The sequence below is a fragment of the Paramisgurnus dabryanus genome, chromosome 21 (genome assembly GCF_030506205.2).
Source record: "Paramisgurnus dabryanus chromosome 21, PD_genome_1.1, whole genome shotgun sequence".
Classification (NCBI taxonomy): domain Eukaryota; kingdom Metazoa; phylum Chordata; class Actinopteri; order Cypriniformes; family Cobitidae; genus Paramisgurnus; species Paramisgurnus dabryanus.
The window spans coordinates 27479251-27504610 of NC_133357.1; the positions used below are offsets into that span (position 1 = coordinate 27479251).

At 38.8% G+C, this 25360-nt stretch overlaps 2 protein-coding genes across 2 annotated transcripts; both read left to right on the plus strand.

The window, feature by feature from the left end:
• The first annotated feature begins 2936 nt into the window (after nucleotides 1-2936).
• mdfic2 (MyoD family inhibitor domain containing 2) lies at nucleotides 2937-11414 on the plus strand. Its single transcript, XM_065286729.2, has 2 exons — nucleotides 2937-3229; nucleotides 9634-11414. The coding sequence occupies exons 1-2, from the start codon at nucleotides 3040-3042 to the stop codon at nucleotides 9891-9893; spliced, it is 450 nt and encodes a 149-aa protein (XP_065142801.1). The 5' UTR covers nucleotides 2937-3039; the 3' UTR covers nucleotides 9894-11414.
• Nucleotides 11415-12888: 1474 nt separating this feature from the next.
• Nucleotides 12889-25295, plus strand: LOC135775900 (2-epi-5-epi-valiolone synthase). The gene is made up of 5 exons (XM_065286472.2): nucleotides 12889-13068; nucleotides 14352-14979; nucleotides 15590-15826; nucleotides 19551-19803; nucleotides 22336-25295. Exons 1-5 carry the CDS (start codon nucleotides 12932-12934, stop codon nucleotides 22413-22415), a joined length of 1335 nt encoding a protein of 444 aa, XP_065142544.1. The 5' UTR covers nucleotides 12889-12931; the 3' UTR covers nucleotides 22416-25295.
• The last annotated feature ends 65 nt before the right edge of the window (nucleotides 25296-25360 follow it).

Sequence of the window (25360 nt, forward strand, 5' to 3'; positions counted from 1 at the left end):
AATGTATTTAAAACAGAGTGGTTATATTGTCTATCTTAAAGTTAAACTACAAAACAGGTAAGCCGTTTTTTTTTTTTCGGTGATGAAACGGAAATCTGCACCGAACCTATTTCTGCCTGACACGAATGTCTTTCTTGTGATTTAATATTATGGTCAGTCGGTGTTCACTTTCAAATGATAGCAAAGAGATTCCTGAAATAAATAATATCATCCGGTCTTTCTGTATCTAAAGTTAATACAGAGATGATCAAAGCAAGCAAGCAGGTATAGGGAATGTGGAGTTGACGTCACGCCGTGTGGCATTATGAGTAATCCGCCATATTTGCAGGATCGCGTCCTATCCCGCTGTATTTGAGTTAATGTGTTGGAGGTTGTTTTTGGATTTTCTGTCAAGATTTTAATAAACTTCGATATGTTTGGTCAGTACTGCTCGATCAAGAACTGCCACAGCAGGTCACACGATCGTTCAGGGAGGAAACTGAACAACGGAATACGTTTTTCAGCTTTTATTCGGGGGGAGCCGGTGGAGGAGCTGACGAAAATACGCCGGATCGCGTGGTTTGCCTGCCGCAATCAGGAGAAAAACTTTTAGTTTTCAAAAAAAATCCCTGCATCAGCGAGAGTGTGTTTGCTGCATTTTCAGTCATTCAGTAATTTGTGATTAATAAAAGCAGAACCACTTAAATTGTCTTGTTTTTATACTAACACTGTCAAACTAACTTGTAAATGTAAATTATAACGTTATTCATTTCTGATCAACCTAACCACATATGAGTTATAAAAAATAAATCTTTAGACAATTTTGACGATTATAACAAATATTTTTTATTAAATGCAACTGCTCAAACCCACTGCTTGTGACTCTTTGAAATAACATAACTTTAGCTGAATATTTAGCATTTTGTTTGTTTTAATAACTTGGCCAAGAACAGAAGAGCCATCTTATGAACATGTGTTGATTCATTGCACAGAATACAACGGATATTTTTTTATAGATTCATTAAGATACATATTAATACATTGTAAGTAAATGGCATATTTCTTTTAGCTGGTTTGCCAACCGTAATAAAACTCCGAAAGAAGAAGTGTCATCTCACTATGAGCTTGAAGGGATTTATAGCTCTTAAACTCCCGCAAAGTGTATGCACTCAATCCAAAAACAAGGTAATAATAACAGATATGTGAGCGGAGGTAGTGCGTCTGGATCCGTAATCCAGTCATCTGTTGTTTATTTGTCCAAATAAAGTTTTTGGGCAGTAGCACTTAGTTTCTCCCGATAGGGTCCCTTCTTTTTTTCTTTCAAACCCCTACATTTATTCGGTTCTTCTTCAAGTTTACCTAGTTTTAGCTTAACACACCCACAATTAAATGGCAAAGCGGTCGGCGGTGCCTCTAAACATGGCGCCCACGTCCCATAATGCAACACTGCGGTGACGTACATTAACAATCCCTATTTCTGTGCTAAATAATAACGCGTAGTGTCTATATAATCATTAATTTCAGTGTTATTCTTGTTATAAATTAAAGTTTAATGAATTGTATATAAAGATTAGTTTTTATCATTTACAGTCACAATCACAAATTATTTGTCATTTCTCATTTGTCGGGTTTTTTGGTCATGACTGCTTTGACGCGCTATCTCCAAATTAAATAAAAACACTTCATTGTAGCCGGAGTTTCCAAGGCAGGATCACCTTTGTTATTTTTTTAGGTTTAGTTATCAAAATGTATTTTTGTGTGATGTTCTGTAGATCGTGGCTTTAAAATGTTATGAGAAATAATTAAACAAATGTTGCCTTACATTTTTCCTTAAAAAATATATATATAAATGCATCGTCAGTTTTGTCTTCGTTTATTACTTGAAAGACAGTTTTGGTCACTTTAACAGACAGTTGTTTATGTGTGCTGCTTGTGAAAGAAAATAAAAGTTACTAATTTGTACCTGGTCTGGCCCCCTCCCAACCCATGCACACAAACATAGACGATTCGACTATCGGTCGACTATGGAAAGATTCGAAAATTCTGATTCGAATATGTAAATCCTTAGTCGAGGACACCCCTATTGATTTGAGTAACTTTTTTGACATTTGGGTATAAAGTGTTTCAATACTCTACAATATATGGTGTAAAAAACGAGTGCTGCCCTCTTCAGGTTGAATGGTGGCTACTGCAGTTGAATTTTCCTGTTGGATGTTGGAGTAGCTGCGTGATGTACGCGGTACGACCCTACGTAAGCAGGTTCAAGCTAACCACACCCTTCAGCGCAGCCAATCGATTTGCGCTATGCTGGCCAGACCAAAGTAGGCAGTGTTTTCAAAACTCAGCGGGATTACTATAAATTACTACAGTATTTTTATTTAAGGTTAAGTAGTGGATGGGGAATACAGACGCTGATTTTGCCCATCTCCATTTCAAGTAACTTAAGCTGCCTACCTACAACAAGCTACCTGACTTGAAAGCAAGTCCTCCTCGCACGCCACAAGCCATTGAAATGAATGGGTTTCACTGCGTCCTGTGTGAAAGCGCCATTAGACAGTCCCCTCTATCTCTGTTGGGGTCTGGCCACTTTTTTTGCATTTTTCAAATATTGCCAGTGGGTGGAGTCCGGCTCTGGCCAGGGGTTTAGTTACTCTTTAAATGAGAAAACATAGACTACTTACAGGCTGTGAATCAGAAGTGGGCAGAGATATGATTATAACCATTGTAAACTGTTGCCTACAATCCGTGTGTTTGTTGTAGTCCAAGAAAAGAGATTTAAGTTGGAAACTATAACTTGCATCATGGGGATTTGTACTTTTGCATATCGTTAACATGAACTAAAACACACTTACACACCAAGGGGAATGTAAGATTGCGAATCGGATAATTGGTGCTCTTTTATAATTTACTTTCGTTAGGTTGCTTCACAGGTTCTGGTGGATTCTGGTTTCAGGAGGCAGGGCTACTGATTCACATTTTTCCAGCAGAATCTCTTGTCCTGGACAGACGTCATTTTGCTCAGGAGAGGATCGTATTTGTTTGGTTTTAAGTGAATGCAGAATGAGTGGAGTTGTGGTGAGCGGTGTGAGAAAACTGAGCACCATCTCAGAGATTGATGTTGATCCTGCTGCTGAATCTTCAGGAGAGATTAAATGGACCGAATCCATGACTTCATTCTGCTCCTGTGGAAATCCCACTGAAGACAGCAGCACATGTACTTCATTTGAGTCCAGTCAACCTGACGCTGCAGGTACACAACTTTATATCTACACACTGTGTATACAGTATGTTGTTTAACACATATAGTATTGAGTTTACTCTGACTTCTGTTGATTTTTAGCTTTTATCTGTGCATACTCAGTAATCTTTGCAGAAATTGATAAATTAAGAATGTCATTTATAAATGTCCAAACAAGGATACATTTATAAAAACAATTGGCAATATAAAAATACAGATATGCAAAAAATAATACAAGAAGAAATAAATAAAATTATCAATAATGTATTAGTTTATGGATATTATAATTTAGCAAATAATATCTAAATTGTTACATTTAAAAAGTTGAATATCTAATTTTATTTTTTATTAAAGTAGTATGTTAATACAAATAAAATACGTTTATTATATAGCCCTTTAAAACAACATAAATGCTGACCAAAGTGCTGCACAACATGAAAACCAAAAACATCCTAATACAAAGAAATAATAAAACATTGAAAGAAAACAGAGAAAAACAAATTTAGCATAAGCCTGAGAAAAAATGTTTTAAGAGAGGACTTAAATGCGTATAATGGGATAATCTAATGGACAGCGGTAGGGAATTCCAGAGCTTTGGGGCGAGTACTGAGAAAGCCGTCACCTTTGGATTTGAGTCAGGATTTTGAAACACTTAATAACATCTGGGTGGATGATCAAAGTGTTTTCAGAGGAAGACCATGCAATTATTTAATAACAAATACTAAAACCATAAAATCATCTCTGAATTGGACAAGGATCCAGTGAAGTGATGCTAACATGGGTACACTGAAAGAAAATTATTCATTCAATTTACTCAATTTTTTAAGGTAAGTGGTTGCAATCAATTTATTTAAGCTACATTTAAACAAAAGTTTTTTGTTTTGTTTTGCCTTTCTAATTATACCAATGTATATAGTATAGACTGCGACTATAGTAACCATACAGAGACAGATATAATACAGTTTTTATGTCAGGAGTCCAGGTAGACAAATGTGTGTTTACCTTATTACTGCTTTTCTGATCATTTTCAGATCCCTTTTTAAATACCACTTAAATTAAGGTATCATATCCCGATAGTTGCACACACAAACACATAAACAAAAGTCACAGTTTTATTCACAAACACAAGAATAAACTCTATGACACTTAAAGAAGATTTTGAAACTCTTTTCTCTATTTCTCATAAATGTCATATGTTTTCAGTGATACACAAAGTACATGTTGCTTAAAACAGTGATTGTATCATTCACTCCAGCACACTTGTGTTAACTTAATGTGCTTTCAGGACAACTGCACTTTTAAGAGCACTTAATGTACATCAACACTTTCCCTGAGTGACAGAAGAGCAGTGCAGATAACAATGAACTGTTTTTGGGTCATACTGAAGACAAACCTGCACATCCATGTGCTCATCCTACAGTGAAGCTTTATTTGGGCTTCTCTGTTGTTGTGTTTATTGGGTTAGTTGTTCACCGGGGGAATAAAAAGATTGAGTTATAGGCTGCAGGCTTTTATTATGTACATATGTGCTCCATTTCTTCTCATAACTCTAAAACAACCCTGCAAACAGGTGTAATACGATAACACACTCAGAAAGGTTTCACTAATATGTGACATTAGTCTTGTGATGGGCCATGACTGTCAATTATAATTCTTAAAGCTGAAGTGTTTGGTTTGGGGATGACTTGCTCTAGGTGACTGTTCTTTATTCATCACTCTGTAACGGCTTGATGATTGTTGTCATTTAACTGTGATTAGAAGAGTTAAGCATTTATTTAGTTGGTGAATGGAAATCTGCAAAATAAATAATGTATGTGTGAAGCATTTAGATGACGGCAAAACTTCCCTCATACACTGACAGTGAACGTGCACTTTTATGCAGTAATTCACATCGATTGGCCGCTGGAATGGGATTTTTCCATCACTCTCTCTGCTAGGTATGGGTCCAATGAAATTTCTCACACGATAAAGGGTTGTTTACCCCAAAATGTCATTCATCATTTAGTCGTATTGATTTAAACCTGTTAACTTTTCTTCTAAAAGTGTAATTTACAGAATGTAAGAGATGTAGAGTAGGGGAGGCATGGGATGTTATAACACGGTGTGTGTTGTCAGTTTAATCCATTAGAAAATAGTCACTTGGTTTTCTTATACAAAAAAATACAAATTTCTTATGGTTAAGTATTTAATGGTAAATGAAAGAACTTCTATTATCACTCTCAACAACAATCTCTTCATCATTCACACACACTTTCAATACACTTGTAAATAGATAGCAGACTGGAGGATTATTACATTCCTTTGCACCTCTACTGGACAAAGATGGCACACCATAGAAATGTGCATAAAAATTTATGCAAAGCACAGGGCAAAAGACAGGATCCAAGTACAACATTCATTTGTATTAATCCACCACTAGGTTACGACTAGACCCCGAAGCCGTTTGTTTTGAGAATAATGGCTGGCTGATTAAGTTATTGGCTGGCTAGCCGGCTCAGCCGAAACCTAAATGGCTGCTGCAGCCGCCAAACTTTTCATAGCTGCAAATGGCTGAAGCTGCCACATGTCTACAGATGTCTACGTTATACTGATTAACAGTGTTGGGAAAATTACTTACAAAGTGTAATACATTACATATTACAAATTACTGTAATTTCAAAGTAATTAGTCACATTACAATATTACTGTCTCTGTAATGAGTAACATTACTTTTGAGTTACTTTCATCAAAATAACAGAAGTATGACTAGGCATTAAAAAATGTTAAAATGTAGTTTATCGATGCTTATAAATCTAGAAGTTATGTGTTTGCCCTCGAGCTTTGAATAGGCACAGTGAAGACTTATGGCAAAATACAATAACTGTCAGAATTATAAACGTAGACAAATGATCTGGTAAAAGTATGGTAAATTATGGTACACATAACCAAACACAATAGAGCTAGAGCCCACTATAATGCTACCTATAGACTAATAACATGGCAAAACATGCAATCTCTTTTAATTTCTATTCTTTAATTCACTTTTAATTCAGAGCCACAGCACAAACCTGGCATGCACTGGGTTGAATGAATGAATGAATATAGGTTCCCATACAAAGGCTGGTAAAAACTTTTAACATTGATGTTTAAAGTCTACACTAATTTTACGTTGTAGTTTTGGTTGCTGTTTGTAATAAAACTGTAGATAGCATAGCAATAGCCTAGCAATCTATGTATCTGGACTGTAACCATAGCAACGTTAGCTTACCTTGTCATTGCTGGTGTGATATGGATTTTACTGGCAAGCTTTTTAAAAGTCTCTTTACTTCTGGGGTTCAAGCAGCACAGGAGACCGATAGAAACTTTCTGTTGGTTTTACTTAGTGCTCTCATTCGCAGAATTATGCGTGTGCTGCGCTACCGGACCTGATTGCGACCACTTTAGTCAATGTTATGCCGCGCGCGGACTTCCCAGAAGCGGCTCTTATAAAAAACGCGTCTATATTTGACTTCACCGATTCCAAATCGCAGTTCCAATACAAAATTAAAGTAAAAATGAACATACTGCATACAGCACCCGGAAACAGACATACAAACGTTATTTTACCCGCAGCTTTTTCCTGTGTGGATGCTGGTCGCGCGCATTGGTCAAAAATAAAAATAACACGGTCTATTTTTGAAATGCATTGTTGTGACGCGCACGTTACTAATGCTTCGCTTCTTCTGTACGGAAAACGGGCAATTTTAATTTCCCAATCTGAAGACTGCAGCCTCCGGAGATCGCATTTTTACGCTGCCTACGTCATCAACACTGTCTTATTTCAAAATATCAACAATTATAAAGTTTATTCTTATTATAAGTTAATCGTAAATTGTTTTAATATGCGTATGGCTTGCGAATGTAATGCTCAGTTAACTTAAATAAACCAGGCTTGATGACGTATGCAGCCTGCATATGCGACCTCCACAGGTTGCAAGTTGCAACCCCTCTGTGTATTGTAGCAACGAGCGAGCACAAGACTGTGCTGTTATGAAACCAATCGGAAAATGGATCTCGTGTATTGTTTATATATTTCGTATGTGTATGTCTCTATGTGATAGAATTATTATTTGATTGCAAATAATTCTAGACGGCTCAGCCAAACTTTATCAGCTGGCGGCTCAATTTGGCTTAGGAAATTATTGGCTGATGGCGGCTGAACTTCTAAATGGCGCAAATGGCGGCGCCTGGCGGCGGCTTCGGGGTCTAGTTACGACTGTCCACCACTAGGCTACGACTGCCCACCATTAGACTACGATTGCCCACCACAAGTTTACAACTGCCCACCACTAGGCTATGACTGCCCACCACTAGGTTAGGACTTCCCACCACTGAACTATGTCTGTCCACCACTAGACTACACTGTCCACCACTAGGATACAAGTGCCCACTACTAGGTTATGACTGCCCACCACTAGACTACAGCTGCCCACCACAAGGCTATGACTGCCCACCACTAGGCTATAACTGCCCATCACTAGGCAATGACTGCCCATCACTAGGCTACAAGTGCCCATCACTAGGTTATGACTGCCCACCACTAGGCTACGACTGCCCACCACTAGGCTACGACTGCATATCACTAGGCTATGACTGCCCATCACTAGGCTATGACTGTCCACCACTAGGTTATGACTGCCCACCACTAGGCTATGACTGCCCACCACTAGGCTACGACTGCATATCACTAGGCTATGACTGCCCACCACTAGGCTATGACTGTCCACCACTAAGCCACCACTAGGCTATGAGTGCACACCCCTAGGCTATGAGTGCCCACCACTAGGCTATGACTATCCACCACTAAGCCACCACAAGGCTATGACTGCCCACCACTAGGCTACAACTGCCCCCCACTAGGCTATAACTGCCTATCACTAGGCAATGACTGCCCATCACTAGGCTACAAGTGCCCCCCACTAGGTTATGACTGCCCACCACTAGGCTATAACTGCCCATCACTAGGCTATAACTGCCCACCACTAGGCTATAACTGCCCATCACTAGGCTATGACTGCCCACCACTAGGCTATAACTGCCCATCACTAGGCTATGACTGCCCACCACTAGGCTATAACTGCCCATCACTAGGCAATGACTGCCCACCACTAGGCTATAACTGCCCATCACTAGGCTATGACTGCCCACCACTAGGCTACAAGTGCCCATCACTAGGCAATGATTGCCCACCACTAGGCTATAACTGCCCATCACTAGGCTATGACTGCCCACCACTAGGCTATAACTGCCCATCACTAGGCAATGACTGCCCACCACTAGGCTATAACTGCCCATCACTAGGCTATGACTGCCCACCACTAGGCTACAAGTGCCTATCACTAGGCAATGACTGCCCACCACTAGGCTATAACTGCCCATCACTAGGCTATGACTGCCCACCACTAGGCTATAACTGCCCATCACTAGGCAATGACTGCCCACCACTAGGCTATAACTGCCCATCACTAGGCTATGACTGCCCACCACTAGGCTACAAGTGCCCATCACTAGGCTATGACTGCCCACCACTAGGCTATAACTGCCCATTACTAGGCAATGACTGCCCATCACTAGGCTACAAGTGCCCATCACTAGGTTATGACTGCCCATCACTAGGCTACAAGTGCCCATCACTAGGTTATGACTGCCCATCACTAGGCTACGACTGCATATCACTAGGCTACGACTGCATATCACTAGGCTATGACTGCCCACCACTAGGCTATGACTGCCCACCACTAAGCCACCACTAGGCTATGAGTGCCCACCACTAGGCTATGACTATCCACCACTAAGCCACCACAAGGCTATGACTGCCCACCACTAGGCTACAATGGCCCAACACTAGGCTATGACTGCCCACCACTAGGCTATGACTGCCCACCACTAAGCTACAACTGTCCACCACAAGGCTTTGACTGCCCACCACTAGACTATGTCTGTCCACTACAAGGCTACGACTGTCCATCACTAAGCTACAACTGTCCACTACCAGGCAAAGGCTGTCCACCACTAGGGTTAGGGTTTTTTATGTTCACCTAACTTTACAGCTTGATGTCAGTCCAAAATTGTTTTTTGATGTCCACCTTACATTACGGCTTGACGTTAGACCGAAGTTGGTTTTTCATGTCAACCTATTGTTACAGCTCGAAGTCAATCCAACATTTGTTTGTGACATCCTCCGGACATTACATCTAGAAAGCAGAAATGAATCAGGTGAATACTCAGCAGCGGGGTCCACATGCTTTCTTGAATTTCTTGAAATAGTTTTAAAAATCATTAACACTCATCTGATATGAAATGTTTCTGACATCATGTATGATAAGTTTATCTCATCAGTGCAGTCTGTAAGTTGTGAACTGATGTCTAAGTTGAATGTTTTTCTTGCTTTCACACAGAGGATTGTGCCACCGTCCTCCTGGCCTGCCTTTACTGCCACTTCTTTGAATTCATAGCCCTGCTGCCCGATGCCTGTGAGAGAGCCTTTCACCGCTGCTTTCCCTCCTACATGTATTACATCACCTCCACTGAGCAGAACAAATCCAAAGACTGCTGCAACTGGAACCTGGATTGCGACTGCAGTGTGATGAACTCTTGCCATGAGACCAGCGAGTTACTTGAGCTGGCTATGGAGATCTCAGAGGTCTGCTACCGCTAACAGTCTCATAACTCAATCACATACCTGAAGGTTAACCTGTATGATGAGTACAGGATATGCACTCAAACAGATCAGATCTAGTGAATGTTACTAAAATACTTATCTGACACACACGCACACATTGTTGAATGAGTGTCTGTGCACAGTAAACGCATGCAATGTAATACATGTCATTTGCATGTCCTCATATGTTTAAGAGCAGATAAATACAGACCCCAATTTTTTTATATCTTATCAATTTCACAATCTTCAAAAAGGTTAGCTTTGAAAATTGCTTAAAGCTGCAGTCGGCAAGATATTTTTTATCACATTTACTGAAACGACACTATGCTCTGGTAGAACAACAATTAGACTGTTTAAGAAAAAAATCTGCGCTTCTAGCTCCACCTAGAGCCTGTTGTTTGGTTTGCAAAAATCCACTGCTCCCGGTTCATCTGGTCGCAGGGCTGTTTAAAATCTGCCTGTCAATCACAGTTCCTGCAGGCGCCACAGATCCCCCCTTGCACGTGTTACAATATCGCATGCCTCCGCCTGAAGTTCACAGGTGTGTTGGATTGAATGCAGAGTGATGGTGGACAGAACATTCACTAACAAACTTCCGATTCCTGGGTTAAGTTGGATGCAGAGCTTGCCACATGTCTTCTCGACAGGTAATTGTGCTTTATCAACCATTGATTGTATTTCGCAGTCTTATGTAAGGAATCTAAGTATTCTTGCTAAGTATTCATTCACAAAATACTGGTGCACACGCACTGACGAGGACGAGCTCGAAGGGAGGTTGCTCGGTGGTAGTGTGGGAGGGGCATGAAAATTGTAAACATTCAAAATCATCCCAATCCTCCAGAGTTGCCCACCGCAGCTTTAAAATTAGTAAACCTTTGCGCTCTCTGTAGGCAAATATGGCAGCCACTTCATGACCGTCAAATGTTATTTCTCTAGTAGCCTTGGAACTTGTTTATTGTTTACAAAACTTGTTGTAAAGTTACAAAGTAAACATCATCACAATGGCATAGTTTTGAATAAAAAATTTTCATCTAGAAGCCAAAAATGTGCTTAATATCAAGCATTGCATCAGTTCGGGCCGGTCACGTCAGTCAAGGTTTCTGATGTGTACCAGTCCAGTTTTTGCAGGTTTTTTTGTGTAAATCTGCATTCGTTTAGGCACCTTTCTATTGTTGCATGGTTGCACAATGAATTGAAATCCCCCCTCTATTCCCAGGTCTACTTATGAATTAATCTGGTCTGTCTTGTGATTGTCTTCAGTGATAGCAGTAATTGTAATCATCTTCATGTGTCTTTTGCTTGTTTACATCCTGTTCAATTTTGTGTATTTAATGCATTATTACACAAGGAGGTTTTGACTTGCTGCTGTCCTCAGTTTGTTTAGACTTTGTCCAGTATTAACTGAATGCATTCCCATTGAATAAAAACTAAATTGATTTACTATTATAACACGCCTATCTGTACATTCAATTACAGATAAATCTGCCCTTTGCAATGGTGGAGCGATTTGTTTGGTATTTTAATCAGATTCCTGTTTAATAATCCTCAGTGGTTCTCAAACTTTTTCAGCGTGCGGCCCACCCAAAGAAAATTTATGACAAGAAACTGTTTTAAAACTCAACTTGTGATTAAACAAAACATATTCAATGATACGAAGTAGTACAGAGCCCCTAAGGGGACATGGAGCAAAAATTCAAGTAGGTCCGGAAAACTTTATTTAAATCATTTGTTTATATAACAAATCACCACAAATAGTTTGGGAAAAACATAAGTGTATTTTGCATTTAAAGTAAAAAAATTTTTTTAAACAAACACAAGAAATATGCCAAAAGTAACCAGGTGCAAAATACAGAGCAACCTAATTAGAGAAATGGCACAGTTTGTTCTCCATCCGATGCAAAAACCATCTCAATGAATTACGGTGAAATGCCACTACATCCAAAAGCCAGGGGGCGCTCTCGGGCAGAAACTTAATGCGCTGCAGACGAAGAACCAGACACACGCAGATCCAGGAAATGTCTTAAGGATATATTTATATTGCTGTTCTTCAAACTTTTTCAGGTATTTTCATGATAATAAAGAATATGCATAAAGATTATGTTTGACGAGTGTTGCTTTTTCAAATGCATGTTTTAAACGACTCAAACCAACAGTGATTTCAGATTGATAAGGACTTACTGATCAAAAGCCGTAGTACATGAAGTAGCTGTGCATAATATCTGGGTGTGATGGCTACAGCGTCACACAGAAAATTTGTAAATAATTCATTTTATTTTCGGACCAGGAATACTCTTAAATCTAAAAAGAAAAAAAAACTACACGAATGATTTACAAGTTTAATATGCATTTGTAAAGTAGCAAATGCACACATTTAATCAATCACATAGAAATTAATGCACTTGTAATATGAAGTGGACGCGGGTCCGGATCAAGTTCCCGTCGGGTCCGGATCCGGACTTTGAGAACCCCTGCCTTAGGGGCTCGGTAAAGTAGTGCTGTTGGTTAGTAGTCTTATTTTTTTAGGTTTAATTGCACAAAATTCATGATAAATTAATTTATTTTATAAAATGTCATAAAATTGGGCCCCCCTGGCACCATCTCGGAGCCCCCTGTTTGAGAACCACTGCTGTACATATTTCCCATTGTTTACTCATTCGAATTTATTTGCACTTTTCACAACCGTGTGCTGTTGTTGTTAAGCAGGAAAACAGTACAGACAGAAAATCAATAATTCTGAAATAAACACACCATAAATAGTATTGTTGCGAATCATTCCTAAAATATACATTAGCGATACTAACTGTACTTAAAATTGTGGTATTGTAATCCGACCGTTATATTCATAGCACTATTAAGCATGTGTGTCAAATTTTTCATAAGATGTATATTAGCAACTGCAAAAATAATTCCTGGTACCTGACCTATTTATAGTTAACTCAGCAGTTCCACCCCTCGCTGACACTTCATCGCTCTCTTTAGTTTTACACACGGCACAAATACAGAAGGCAAGCGACCAACTTTAACCCATTCAAATTATGTCCCACAATAAAGAAATGTGTAACACAGTCTCAGATCATGTGACAGAATTCAGATTAATCCATTCAGATTGTACATGGAGCAGATGCACTACGGACTGTTTAGATGTGGAAGGGCAGCTGTCAGATGCCAAACTGTGAGTATATAAAAAATACAGCAAACAGTCATATCACTGCAACATTACTGATGGTAAAAATGTCACGGCTTAGACCTGCTTGCCAGTCAATGGAATTCAATTATTTTAAAATAAAAAAAATATGATAAAGGAACACATTTGCATCATTTACTCTGTCAGGTTTTCCTTGAACTTTTTTAAATCTTAAACTTATATTTGTGAGCGGGTTGCTTCATGCCGAAATGCTTTTCTATTTAAGGAATTGACCTTATAGTATGTAAGCATGGTCATACAGCATGTACAGTATGTACAGTGTGGTGGCTGAGTGATCTTATCATCATAGTAAAGATATCACATAAAGTGACAGGGATTAGTTGTCACTAACAGTCAATATTTCTATGATTAGACTTTTTTAAGATGTAAAATAAATCTCACTTTTTGTAAGTGTGAGCAAAAATGTTTTTGGGGTGTGTCCTTTTAAGTGCAAATGAGCTGAAGAAATGCAAACATTGATCACAATGATGGTGGTTTGTTGAATTTGAAACTCAATTGTGATGTCAATTATTTTCTCTTTCTCTCTGCACTAAATGGCAGTGCCGTGGTTGGATAGTGCAGATTAAGGGGTGGTAATATTATAATAAGATCCCCTTCTGACATCACATTTTTTCACGTGCTTGCATAGAATGGTTTATCAAAACAAAATAACTGGGTTGATCTTTCTCATATTTTCTAGGTTGATAGAAGCACTGGGGACACAATTATAGCACTTAAAGGTGCATTGTGTAACTTTAAGATGAATCTAACGACAGAAATGCAATATAATCTACATAACTATATTATGAGTGGTGTTTAAAGACCTTTGATAATGAACTATTATGTGTTTATTACCTTAGAATGAGCCGTTTTATCTACATACACTGCGGGTCCTCTTACATGCAAGTCGCCATTTTGTGCCGCCATGTTTCTACAGTAGCCCTAAATGGACAAACTAGTGTAGAGTGCGTTTTGTCACTACTGTATTTTGTCATAGACAACAACATGTTTGTCCTATGGTGACTACCGTAGCTTCTCTATGCATTTCGGTGAAAAGTGGACTGAGCGGTTGGTTGCAATTCACAATCTCACTGCTAGATGCCGCTTAAATCTACACACTGCACCTTTAAACATGGAAAAAGTCAGATTTTCATGATATGTCCCCTTTTAGTTTCTGTACAGGAAACATACTGTATCAAAAACATGGCACTTTGCCACGTATTCATCAATGTTAAAACACTGAATAAAGTGTGGATAATTTGGGCCCACAGTTATGAGTCTTCCACAGAACATGGAGTTACTTGGACAGTGGTCAGCCCTATCATCTTCACCTATCGAATCATTCAGTGCGAAAGGTTACTGGACGCAAGCAACGATACCTTACTGTTTGGTCACGTCTCCAATCCTACAGAAGCCCTTAAGGACGACACTAAAGGAGTAAAACGATTCATCGTAATCGACGAACAAGTTAACGACCTTTACGGCTCGCAGGTTGCAGCGTACTTTGAAGCGAGACGAGTGATTTACAAGATCCTACCACTGCCTATGACTGAGGAGAACAAGTCTATGCTGCTGGTGAGCAGAATCTTGGAGGAGGTTCACAAGTTTGGTATCGATCGTCGTACGGAGCCCATCATTGCTATTGGTGGTGGGGTGTGTTTAGATATCGTGGGACTGGCAGCATCTCTGTATAGGAGACGTACTCCATATGTTCGTGTTCCCACTACTCTTTTGGCTTATATTGATGCCAGCGTGGGGGCAAAAAATGGAGCCAACTTTGCCAATTGTAAAAACAAGCTCGGGTCGTACGTCCCCCCTGTGGCGACGTTACTGGACAGAACTTTCCTGTTAACGCTACCACGCCGCCATATTTCTAATGGACTGGCCGAGATGTTAAAGGTACTGCATGGGTGAAACTTCAACTTTTTAGTCAGTTTCATGAAAAATATAAACATTAATTCACAACACAGCACAAAGTATCATGAACCCAGACACCAGTCGACTCCGGGACGGATCTGCTCCGAAGTCAGTAGTTCCAGTGCAGCTCCAGTGCGAAAGTAAAAGTGACAAGCTTGTCAAGTATACTCAAAATGTGACCTCTGCATTTAACCCATCCCAGTGAGACGTGAACACACCCGGAGCAGTGGACAGCTATCCCAACACCCAGGGTCAATCAGGGTAAGGTACCTTGCTACAATCCGCCGGCCAAGAGACTCGAACCTGCAACTCTCGGGTTACAAGCTCGACTGTCTAACCACTAGACTTCAACTGCGGATCTGGCCCAGAGTTGTCTGCTGTCTGGGAATTTTTGTCTTACATGGCATTTCATGTTTGTTATTAACTAAAACTTTATTTAATCTATTACAAAGAAATAGTTAGAGGTTTGTTTGTTTTAACACGATTAAAGACAGTTATGACCTAAGTGATATTTACTTGAAAGATTTCAGCAGCGATCACTTAACATGTCTGATTTAGCCCTGGTTTCACCAATACCAGTGATCTTCCACAGATGGCGCTGATGAAACACAAAGGACTGTTTGAACTTTTGGAGAACGAGGGCCAACGTTTGTTGGACACCAGTTTCCAAGCATCAGACACCACAGAAAAAGTGCATAAAGATCCAGCGAGCGTCTCTACTAGACTGGCCATAGAAAGCATGCTGGAGGAACTCGCTCCGAACCTGTGGGAAGATGAACTGGACAGACTGGTGGACTTTGGTCATGTCATCAGCCCGGAGCTTGAAATGGTTCTTTAAATTAGGATTCACAAAAACGTTCCAGGTTTAATACAGGTTAAATTCTTTTGACAGCAAACAGTGATATGCTGCTGATTACCACAACATGGGGAATGGTTGGGTTAAATTACAATACAGAGTTTCGAAAGCCACAATGCTCTACACATGTTAATATACTGTACTGCAACTCTACGTTCACACCGCGGCAGATTTAAGTCGCGTTTTGGGAGTCTTGAGCGATCTGAGCGTCAATCAGAAAGTTGAAAGAAACTCAACTTTATGGAAATGAGCTATGACGCAGTTCAGCGGCAAGCAGCGGCAAAACACCAGCAACCAATCGGGATATAGCCTTAGACGTTCTCCGCTGATTTCAGAGAAATATATGATGTAAACTTTCTCTCCTACCAAAACATTAGTTCAGAGCGCCCAAAGCATCAACAAGCTTCCCCGTCCTTTTTGACAAGCGTCCTTCTTTGGACGCCCAAGTCTGCGGCGGTGTGAACGTACAGTAACTGCGCATTTACACGTGGCGTAAGCATTAACGCTTCCCATTCACTTTTAATGGTTGATGTCATGCGTTGCCGAACTGAATTGTGGATCCGTTGGCGCCGTGTCAGTGCTGTTGCTCGCGACAGAGGTTGAACATTTCTAAACTTTTCAAGCAGCAACGCGTGCGTCAGCCAATCAGATTCCCTTATGCAAATAACCTAGGCAGAGCTAGCCAGCTACGTTTATGGAAGACCGGAGCATGTGTAGCGGCTACTGTGATTGGCTGTTGGCCAAGCTTCAGACAAGCCTTCCGTTAAGCGTTAACGCTTAAGGGCTTGTTATAATGGTGGGTAGGGTTAGGGTTAGCCGCGTTGGTTTTCATTTATACTTTTGTGTCGTCGTCCGCGTCGACGTGCAAACACGTGCGCAGACCGCTGGTAGGCAGTAACCACGCGTGTAACCACAGTAGCAGCGCGACCGTCAAAGAATAAGAAGCTTAGCAAGTTAACCCACAAACGGAGAAGAAACAGCAACTTGTTGTGTATGATTTGAAAAGACCAGCAATGATGGAAGTAAATAAACAGCGACTTTTGTTTCAGTTTGAGTTAAATTACTCCTCAACTTGGCTCATCTTTGTTTTCAACGTCGCAAACAGAAATACCTTTGACGCCGGGGTTCTGATGAACCAAGCACAGCGCTTGCGGTCCGCCTAGAACTGACGCGCTGTTAAATTGTTTGTGATGTGCACGTCAGGCTACGCAGAGCTACGCACAGGCTACGGATGCTGTGCGGAACTTACGCACGACTATAAATTGGGCTTAACGCCCCGTGTCAATGCGCCGTAAGGCTTCTTTAACTCTTTCACCGCCATTGACGAGATATCTCGTCAATTAAAGCAACACTATGTAGTTTTTTTACCTTTAAATGATGTCTCTAAAATTATTTTAGTGATAGAACAACTTTTAACTGGACAAATTTTACTGTTGCTGCAACCTGAGCAGCCTCCTAGCTGCTACAAGCACACTCTGAAAGTGGCGGTGGAGGGTAGGAAACACAGCTCTGCCCCTCCCCCTGCCTGCAGAAGAGTGTCTGATACCAGGCACTGTTGCGCTTTTCAACCACATGGGGGAGCTGTAAGTCATTTTTACATGGAAACTACATAGTGTTGCTTTAAGAGAAAACGCTTCCCCGCCAATGACAAGATTTTCTGTCTTTCTGCAATACCGCTATTATCCACCGCAACTTTTTAAACCCGGAAGTATTGCCCCATAGAGACAGAGCGCAGCGCGTCATAACCTGAAAACCACGCCCACCGGGGGGGGGGGACAATCCAACCGTCTCCATTGACTTTGTATTGCGAGAGGCTGCCTCCTTGTCATTTCTGAAATTATTGTTTTTAAACCATCTGATTCTGTGACTATTGCCAATCCAAATCTTGGTGTATTATCATCATATGTTAAGCAACATGTAAAAAATTTGGGTGTGGTATTTGATGAACATATGAAATTTGAGAGACAGATTAATACTGTAGTCAAATCTTCTTTTTTTCAACTGCGGCTTCTATCTAAAGCAAAAACCTTTCTTTCTTTTAAAAATCTTGAGAAGGTGATTCATGCGTTCATTACCTCTAGATTAGACTATTGTAACTCATTGTATGCTGGGATTAGTCAAACAGCTCTATCTCGATTACAACTGGTTCAGAATGCGGCAGCCAGACTTCTGACTAAAACTCATAAACGGGAGCATATCACTCCAATATTACAGTCCTTACATTGGCTGCCTGTGCGATACAGAGTGGATTTTAAAATTTTATTAATTGTGTTTAAGTCGCTAAATGGGCTGGCCCCCTCTTACATATCTGATCTATTGATTGAACAAAGTGACACAAGATCTCTCCGGTCTTCCAATCAGAGACTCTTGACTATTCCTAAGACAAGGCTGAAATGCAGGGGTGATCGTGCTTTTACATCAATCGCTCCAAGACTTTGGAACAAGTTGCCCATCTCTATTAGACTGGCTCCCTCTGTGGCAAATTTTAAGTCACGACTAAAAACATACTTGTTTGATAAAGCTTTTATATCTGGTTGAGGTACTCTGTCTTTTCTTTTATCTTGTTTTATATTTTATATATTTTATTTTACATATTTTATTATTTTTAAATATTTTTATGGTTGATGTGTTTTACTTTATTTTGAGTTTTTTATCTCTTATTGTGCGAGTGTTTGGTGTATCTGTTGTAAAGCACATTGGTCAACCTGTGTTGTAGAAATGGTGCTATATAAATAAATTTGACATTGACATTTGACATTTCTGGCTTATAACAAAAAAAACGAATAATGCCTAAAAGCGGCTGTGTGACAATATGTACAGCTAACAAGCCAAAGAACCGAGAAATAAGTTTTTATAAGCTGTCGACCTAAAAAAACTAGCGTTTAAAGACACAAAAGTGGAAAACAGGCAACTTTTCATAGTACTCCTATTAGTAGAACCGCGTCCACTAGGGGGAAATGTAGTCGGCGATCCACTTTTTTCTCCTTAAAGGTTGGGTTTTACTGCTCGACAGCTTATAAAAACTTATTTCTGGGTTCTTTGGCTTGTTAGCTGTACATATTGTCACACAGCAGCTTTTAGGCATTATTCGGTTTTTTGTTATAAGCCAGAAATGACAAGGAGGCAGCCTCTCGCAATACAATGTCAATGGAGACGGTTGGATTGTTTTCCCCCCCGGTGGGCGTGGTTTTCAAATTTGCATAACTGCGCTCTGTCTCTATGGCAAGCGGCTGCATGTCCGTGTCTGTTTTTAAGATCGCTCTGAATGGGATCTCTATGAAAAGTCCGTCACAAAAATGGAATTATCTCTGCTTTTTGCTCAAAATGTGGTGTTTTTGCAGAAACCTACCCATATTCAAAAGCTGATTACAAAAGAACCACTGAAGATAGGATGAAACGTTTTTTTTTGTTGTTGTTTGAAAGCAGAGGGTCTGTTCTTTCATTTGGTATATTTTATGTTTATATATTTAAAGAAGAACATTTTCTGGAAGGCATTAAACTTTGGTGAAAATCATGAAAAACGCTGGCGCTGGCTGGCAACTTTTTTTTAAAACGCTGGCGGTGAAAGAGTTAAACTAAGATATGAATTATAAGCATGCAGCAGATCTTGTATTAAACCTGAAACACACCAGAGATAATATCTTAGAGATGATCTTTTCAAAGTCTGAATAACTCTTACTGTTTGTCTTAAATATAGAAAACACTTCCCACACTGCTGCATGGTGAAGCTGTGAACATAGACATGGCCTTCATGATCTATGTGGCCCATGAAAAAGGATTTCTGACAGTAGAGGAGAAAAGTCGTATCATTGTCTGTATGAAGGGTCTAGAGCTCCCTGTATGGCATACAGACTGCACGCTGGGTTTAATCCAGAAATCTCTTAATGAACGATTGAAGCATTCTGCTGGACGTCTGAGGATGCCTTTACCTACGGGACTGGGCAAAGCAAGTAGGTGGAATATTAAACATAACATATCTTTGCTGAAAGAATGAATGTTTGCAGCTGAATGTAGTTGATAAAGAGAATTGTGCACCATGATCTCTCATAGATTAGGATTTCTCATAGGCTTTATGTAAAATAGTTATCAATTTTGTCTCAGACATTACATTTCTTAGCAGAAATAAATAAAACAAATGAGACGATTGAAGAGTTCAGATGCTAAACACTTAATCTCCACTTCAAGACAGTACATAGTTAATAGTTGCTAAATGACTAAGAATGCAACTAGGAACATTGCATATGATGAAAGTCAGAATATAAAAATAAAGAAACTGAACCACACATTAGGGGGCGCTGTGGGGGTAGATTAAGTGGATTTAAAGCGAAAGTATTTGATTAAAGAGCTCCTATGGTCCGATTCTAGGGCTGTCAAAATGGCTAAATAATAATAATACTATTGAAAATTACGTATGAAATTACGTTTGTAGAAAAACTATACCTGTGCCAAACAGATTAATTTCTGTTATTAGAAAACTACTAATTTTTTAATTATTTTGAAATAGATGACTTGCACTGAATATTACAGAAAAAGCTGTCAATAAGAGCCCAGATTAAATGTGAAGTCCTTCAATATTCTTTAAAATTCAGTCTAAAGTAAAACTTCAAGAAGCTTCTTGATAAAATGACACGAGTATGGTTTTGCAATTTCTAGGCAAAGGGTGACTGCACTTCAGATAATAATATATAACAGAGTTTGGATTTATTTTGGATGCTTTCAGTCTTCAACATAATTCCCACAGTTGCATTTGTGTTATGCCATAGTTTGGACAAGTTTATTATTATTCTGTTATGTGAAAAAAATATATAAATAAAGAATGAGTGAGTGTGTCCAAACTTTTGGCCTGTGCTATGAGTAAAAAAAGTACAGAACAAAAATGTTTAGCTTACGCGGAGTTAACAAAAAGCCGTTAATAAAGCAGACTCTGTGCTCTGTAATGTGCTGAAAAAGTCAAGTCGGCAGATGATCATCATGTTTATAATGTTTCACGCAGATATTGTTGATGAAAAACTTGCAAATCTAAATGCTCAAGACATGTGAAAGTCAAGAGTTCAGTCAGTTCACAATAATTGCAACTCTTTCATCCGCGGTGGTGCAGACTCTTTAGATACACAAAGTTAAAACCGGTTATTATTTAAAGCAGTTTTAATGTTGGTAAGCAATCAGCTGTATTGTGGCGCTTTGTATTTGTGTCGAACAGTTAGATTAAAATTATTTTAAACTTTAAAACTGCATTTAAGGGCAGATGATGCTAATTTTGTCATGTCAGTTATACTTTGAAGTTCAATTTCGGTTGATGCTCCAAAACCAAAAAAGGGCCACACAGCACTTTTAAAATCTATTGGTGTACGATCCTCTCGGACTCGGAATCCACGCTGTCTTTTTCTGCAACTTTTCAAATGAATAATGCAGGCATGCTCCACATAGTTGGCTGAGCCGCATACGCTATGAATAACAATCTGCGCCAGCTATGTCATCATCATTATGTTGCATGAGCGTCCTGACACACGTAAAATTCAAATGCACAGTTTTACGTTCGAATATGCATCATTTTTTTTAATTCAACAAATATTCGAAATTTTAATTTTAATTTGACAGCCCTATCCGATTCACGATTTTACATTTCCTTTGATTTGTAAGTGTGTATTAGTACATGTTAACAATATGCAAAAGGTACAAACCCCAAAATAAACTATGACGTGAGTTATCGTCTCCAACGTAAATCTCTTTTCCTGGACTACAACAAACACGGATTGTAGACAACAATTTACTTCCTGGGCCTGTTGACGTGGACACCATGGGCATTAGCATAATTTCTCCTGCTTCAGACTCTCAGCCTGTAAGTTAACTCCTGTCTGCATTGCATTGTGAGCGAATCTTTCAAACATGGTAAGGAGCGTCATATTTCTGGCTGACGTCAAAGGTATTCAGGCCAATCACAACGTACAGATTAGCTGGCCAATCAGGGACACAGAGCTTTTCAAATCGATGAGCTGTGTGTTATGTGTAAAATAATGTTTTTTTAACCATAAACCACGCAAACACATTATGTTATACCAAATACAAAAAATAACTGTGTTTTTAGTAATGAAATATGTGCACTTTAAGATATAATACATGCCAAGAGCATTCGGTCAATATCATGATCGCATTTTTTGACGGAGGTTGTGTTTAGCGGCTTGCATCTGAGCTCCTCAATTGTTAATGCATAGTGGATATAAAAATGAATTAGGATAGTGTTGCACATCTAAATAATGTTTTAAGAAACACTTAAGTTAATATTGAAATCTTGGGACTTTTATCTTGGAGTTTTTGATATCAACAAATTTGCTTCATAATTGATTCTTCATGTGAATTTACAGGTGCAGTAAGTTTAAAGATGTCATCTTATAGGTGTTAATGTATAGATTGATTTCATGAAATTGAAACATGCTGTAGTTTAGGTGTTATTTCCTACAGTTTGTTTTTGTCACACCCCGCAGGAATCTTCAATGATATCGAAGACAGCATATTGTGCCAAGCATTCAAAAAATGGTGCGATGAGCAGAGAGCTGAGTACTAAACATAAATACACAATATTACTGAGATTATTGACAATAAACATCTGAAAATCAAATCGAGAACGTCTCTGATACTTCAGCTTATGCAAAATAAAACACCAGAAATTGTAAAAAGCACTCAATATTATTTTAATGGACACTTTCATTCCTCATACACTTTAACCCATCAGTGAAACAGACACAATTGACAATCTACTTATTCCTTCACAATTAAAAAAAAAACGTTCTGAATGAAAGGTGAAGAGTGGGCTGACTTCCATTTATCTGAAGTTAATTCTTTAATAGGAAATTCAACCAAAAATGACAACACACAAGTCTTTTTCATAAATAAAGTTTGGTTAAGCTTTAGAAACAAACATAATACAAAAGTATAACAAAAAATCAGTCAAGAAAACCCAACACTTATAAAAGTCATCAGATGAGTTTGTATTTGTTATTAAAAGACATTCAGTTGTAGTTTTTTAGGGAAGCTTTTAGACGCATTCATACAGGAGCTTTGTGCTTGACCTCTTACCTGATTGTCTGAATTATTGCTCAGAAACAAACTACAGTAACAGACCGTTTACCCTAAATCTACAAGAAGATACATAAGAGCTTCACTACATATTCAGACACTTTCACTTAGAATTTGGCAATGGTTTAGTAGTCAACACTATCATTACACTTTCAGTAGTTTCTAGTAGCCGTAATACACACTGGTCTTGACAGCCTGGCATGTTTTGTTGTGCTGTAAGAACACATGTTAAGTCTTGAAATCACACAACCAAACTACAAAATCCCATATACAGTACTTCACTCCAGGATTGACTACAGTCCAAGTCTAAAATATACATGACCAACACATCTTCGTTTATAGGAACAGTTCAGTCCTGCCATTATTTTCTCAACCTCATGTGATCACACACATACTTTAAACAAATAACAATATAATAGTATTGCATGGATTTTAGACTTTACAACAATATTCTGTGTAACATCTGTGATGGATGCAAGTCCTAACACAACACATGAGGTTGAATATAAAAGATGACTTAAACATTTCTAGGTGAACTATTTCTGTAAGTAACAGGTTTGTATTGTAAGGCACTTTACAACGGTCCGACTCGGCCTTCGTAATCTTTCAGCGTGATTTCTAAAGCGAAAATAACCTTTGCATAGGTCTATGAAACAAAACATACAGTACAGTAATCCATGCACTTACATGATAGTGGCAGACATTAAATGCTTTTCAAAAGCCATAAACAACATCTCAGTACCTCTGCTACAGTTTTATAACAGTAGAAATATACAGTAACAGCACAGCTTATACATACATACACATACAGTCACTTTTACACTAAAGTATGTAAGCAAAACCCAAACCAGTGTTCAAATAATACAATAATACATTGTTATCTTTTTTTGTTGTTGAGGTTTTCAAGGTATAAGGGTTCTTCCAGTGTTCTGACAATACAAAAATCTTGTATCATTCTTTTTTTCTAAACAATCTCAAACCAGAAGATATAAAAGAAGAAGTAAGGAAATTTGTTTCAATGGATGGCATAGTACACATTAAGGCCGTAACATTTTAAATATCAAAGGATATATATATATATATACAGTAGATATGTTTTTAGGAATAATGGTTTAAAAAGTTATGTATACTTTATTTTTTCCTACTCAAATATTATTATTCCTTCAGTATATGCAGGTTGACATTCATCTGGATTATTTCATGTTTTGTGCGTTGAGGAGCTCTGCATTCACACCCATCTTCTGACTTCATTATTATAAACAAATATCTAAAGAAGCTTTGCACAAAAATACAGGCACTGCTTATAACCAAAGTCTGGTATCTCTGTCTATTCAATAACATTAACCATTTCAGACAATAAAGCAACAGCTTAAAGGTTTCGTCTATCTAGAGAGAATTTACTGCTTAGTATTGCTTTTGGCACATTTACCAGGACATCTTAAGTTGAATATGGCTAACATATTATTGAAAGCATCTCTACAGGTGCCCTGCAGTCTCTGGATCTAAAGATTATTTCAGTAAAATATCAACATGAAATGATTCCCATAATGAAACCAAACAAAATAACACTAAAAGAATATTGCCAAATCTGTTTCAGTTCACCTGCCAGCAAGACACATTTTGTTTAGACGTCTATGTGATGTGTGTGTTTCTGGAAGACTTTAGCAAAATGTCATTTAAACCATCCATGATGTGAATGACATTTTTATGTATTCATATTATGTTGTTCTAAACAAGTAAAACACAATGAATGTAAAATAATATTGTACATTTTATGGTGCGGTCATAACAGATGGAATGAAACGTTAAAGGACAAGTTCAGTATTTTAGACTTAAAGCCCTGTTTTCAGATTGTTTATGGTGAAATAGAACGGTTTTGACTGAAATTTCGACATTTGCGGCTGCCCTGAGAATTTTCGCGTGTTTGTGTTTCAGCTCAGACCTCTACAATGGGTTTAATGGTGCACTGGAACAATCCTTCCTAAAATCCATTAAACTTTCGTTTACAAAGACGTGAAACTCACCGAGTGGTCATGGGTGTTCACTGATATGCTCACACAAAAATCGCTGCAAAAGATGCTTTCCAACAGCTGTTTTAGCATTCGTTGTTAACTTGTGGACCTATTTCCCCAAACGCTTCACACCCGTACATTCTTCCGCTTAGAGCTTGAATAATAAACACTCCAGCCCAGGTGGTGGCGCTAATCCGCCTTTGCCAATTGCAAGAATAGAAACAAAGTTCCCGGCGCGGAGTAATACCGTACCTCACAGGACGTCTAATACAGTCAATGGAGTTGGTAAAAACTACGATAAAACCTGTTGGAATGCGTCTTTTGGAGCGATTTTTGTGTGAGCATACCAGTGAACACCCCTGACCACTCGGTGAGTTTCACGTCTTTGTAAACGAAAGTTTAATGCATTTTAGGAAGGATT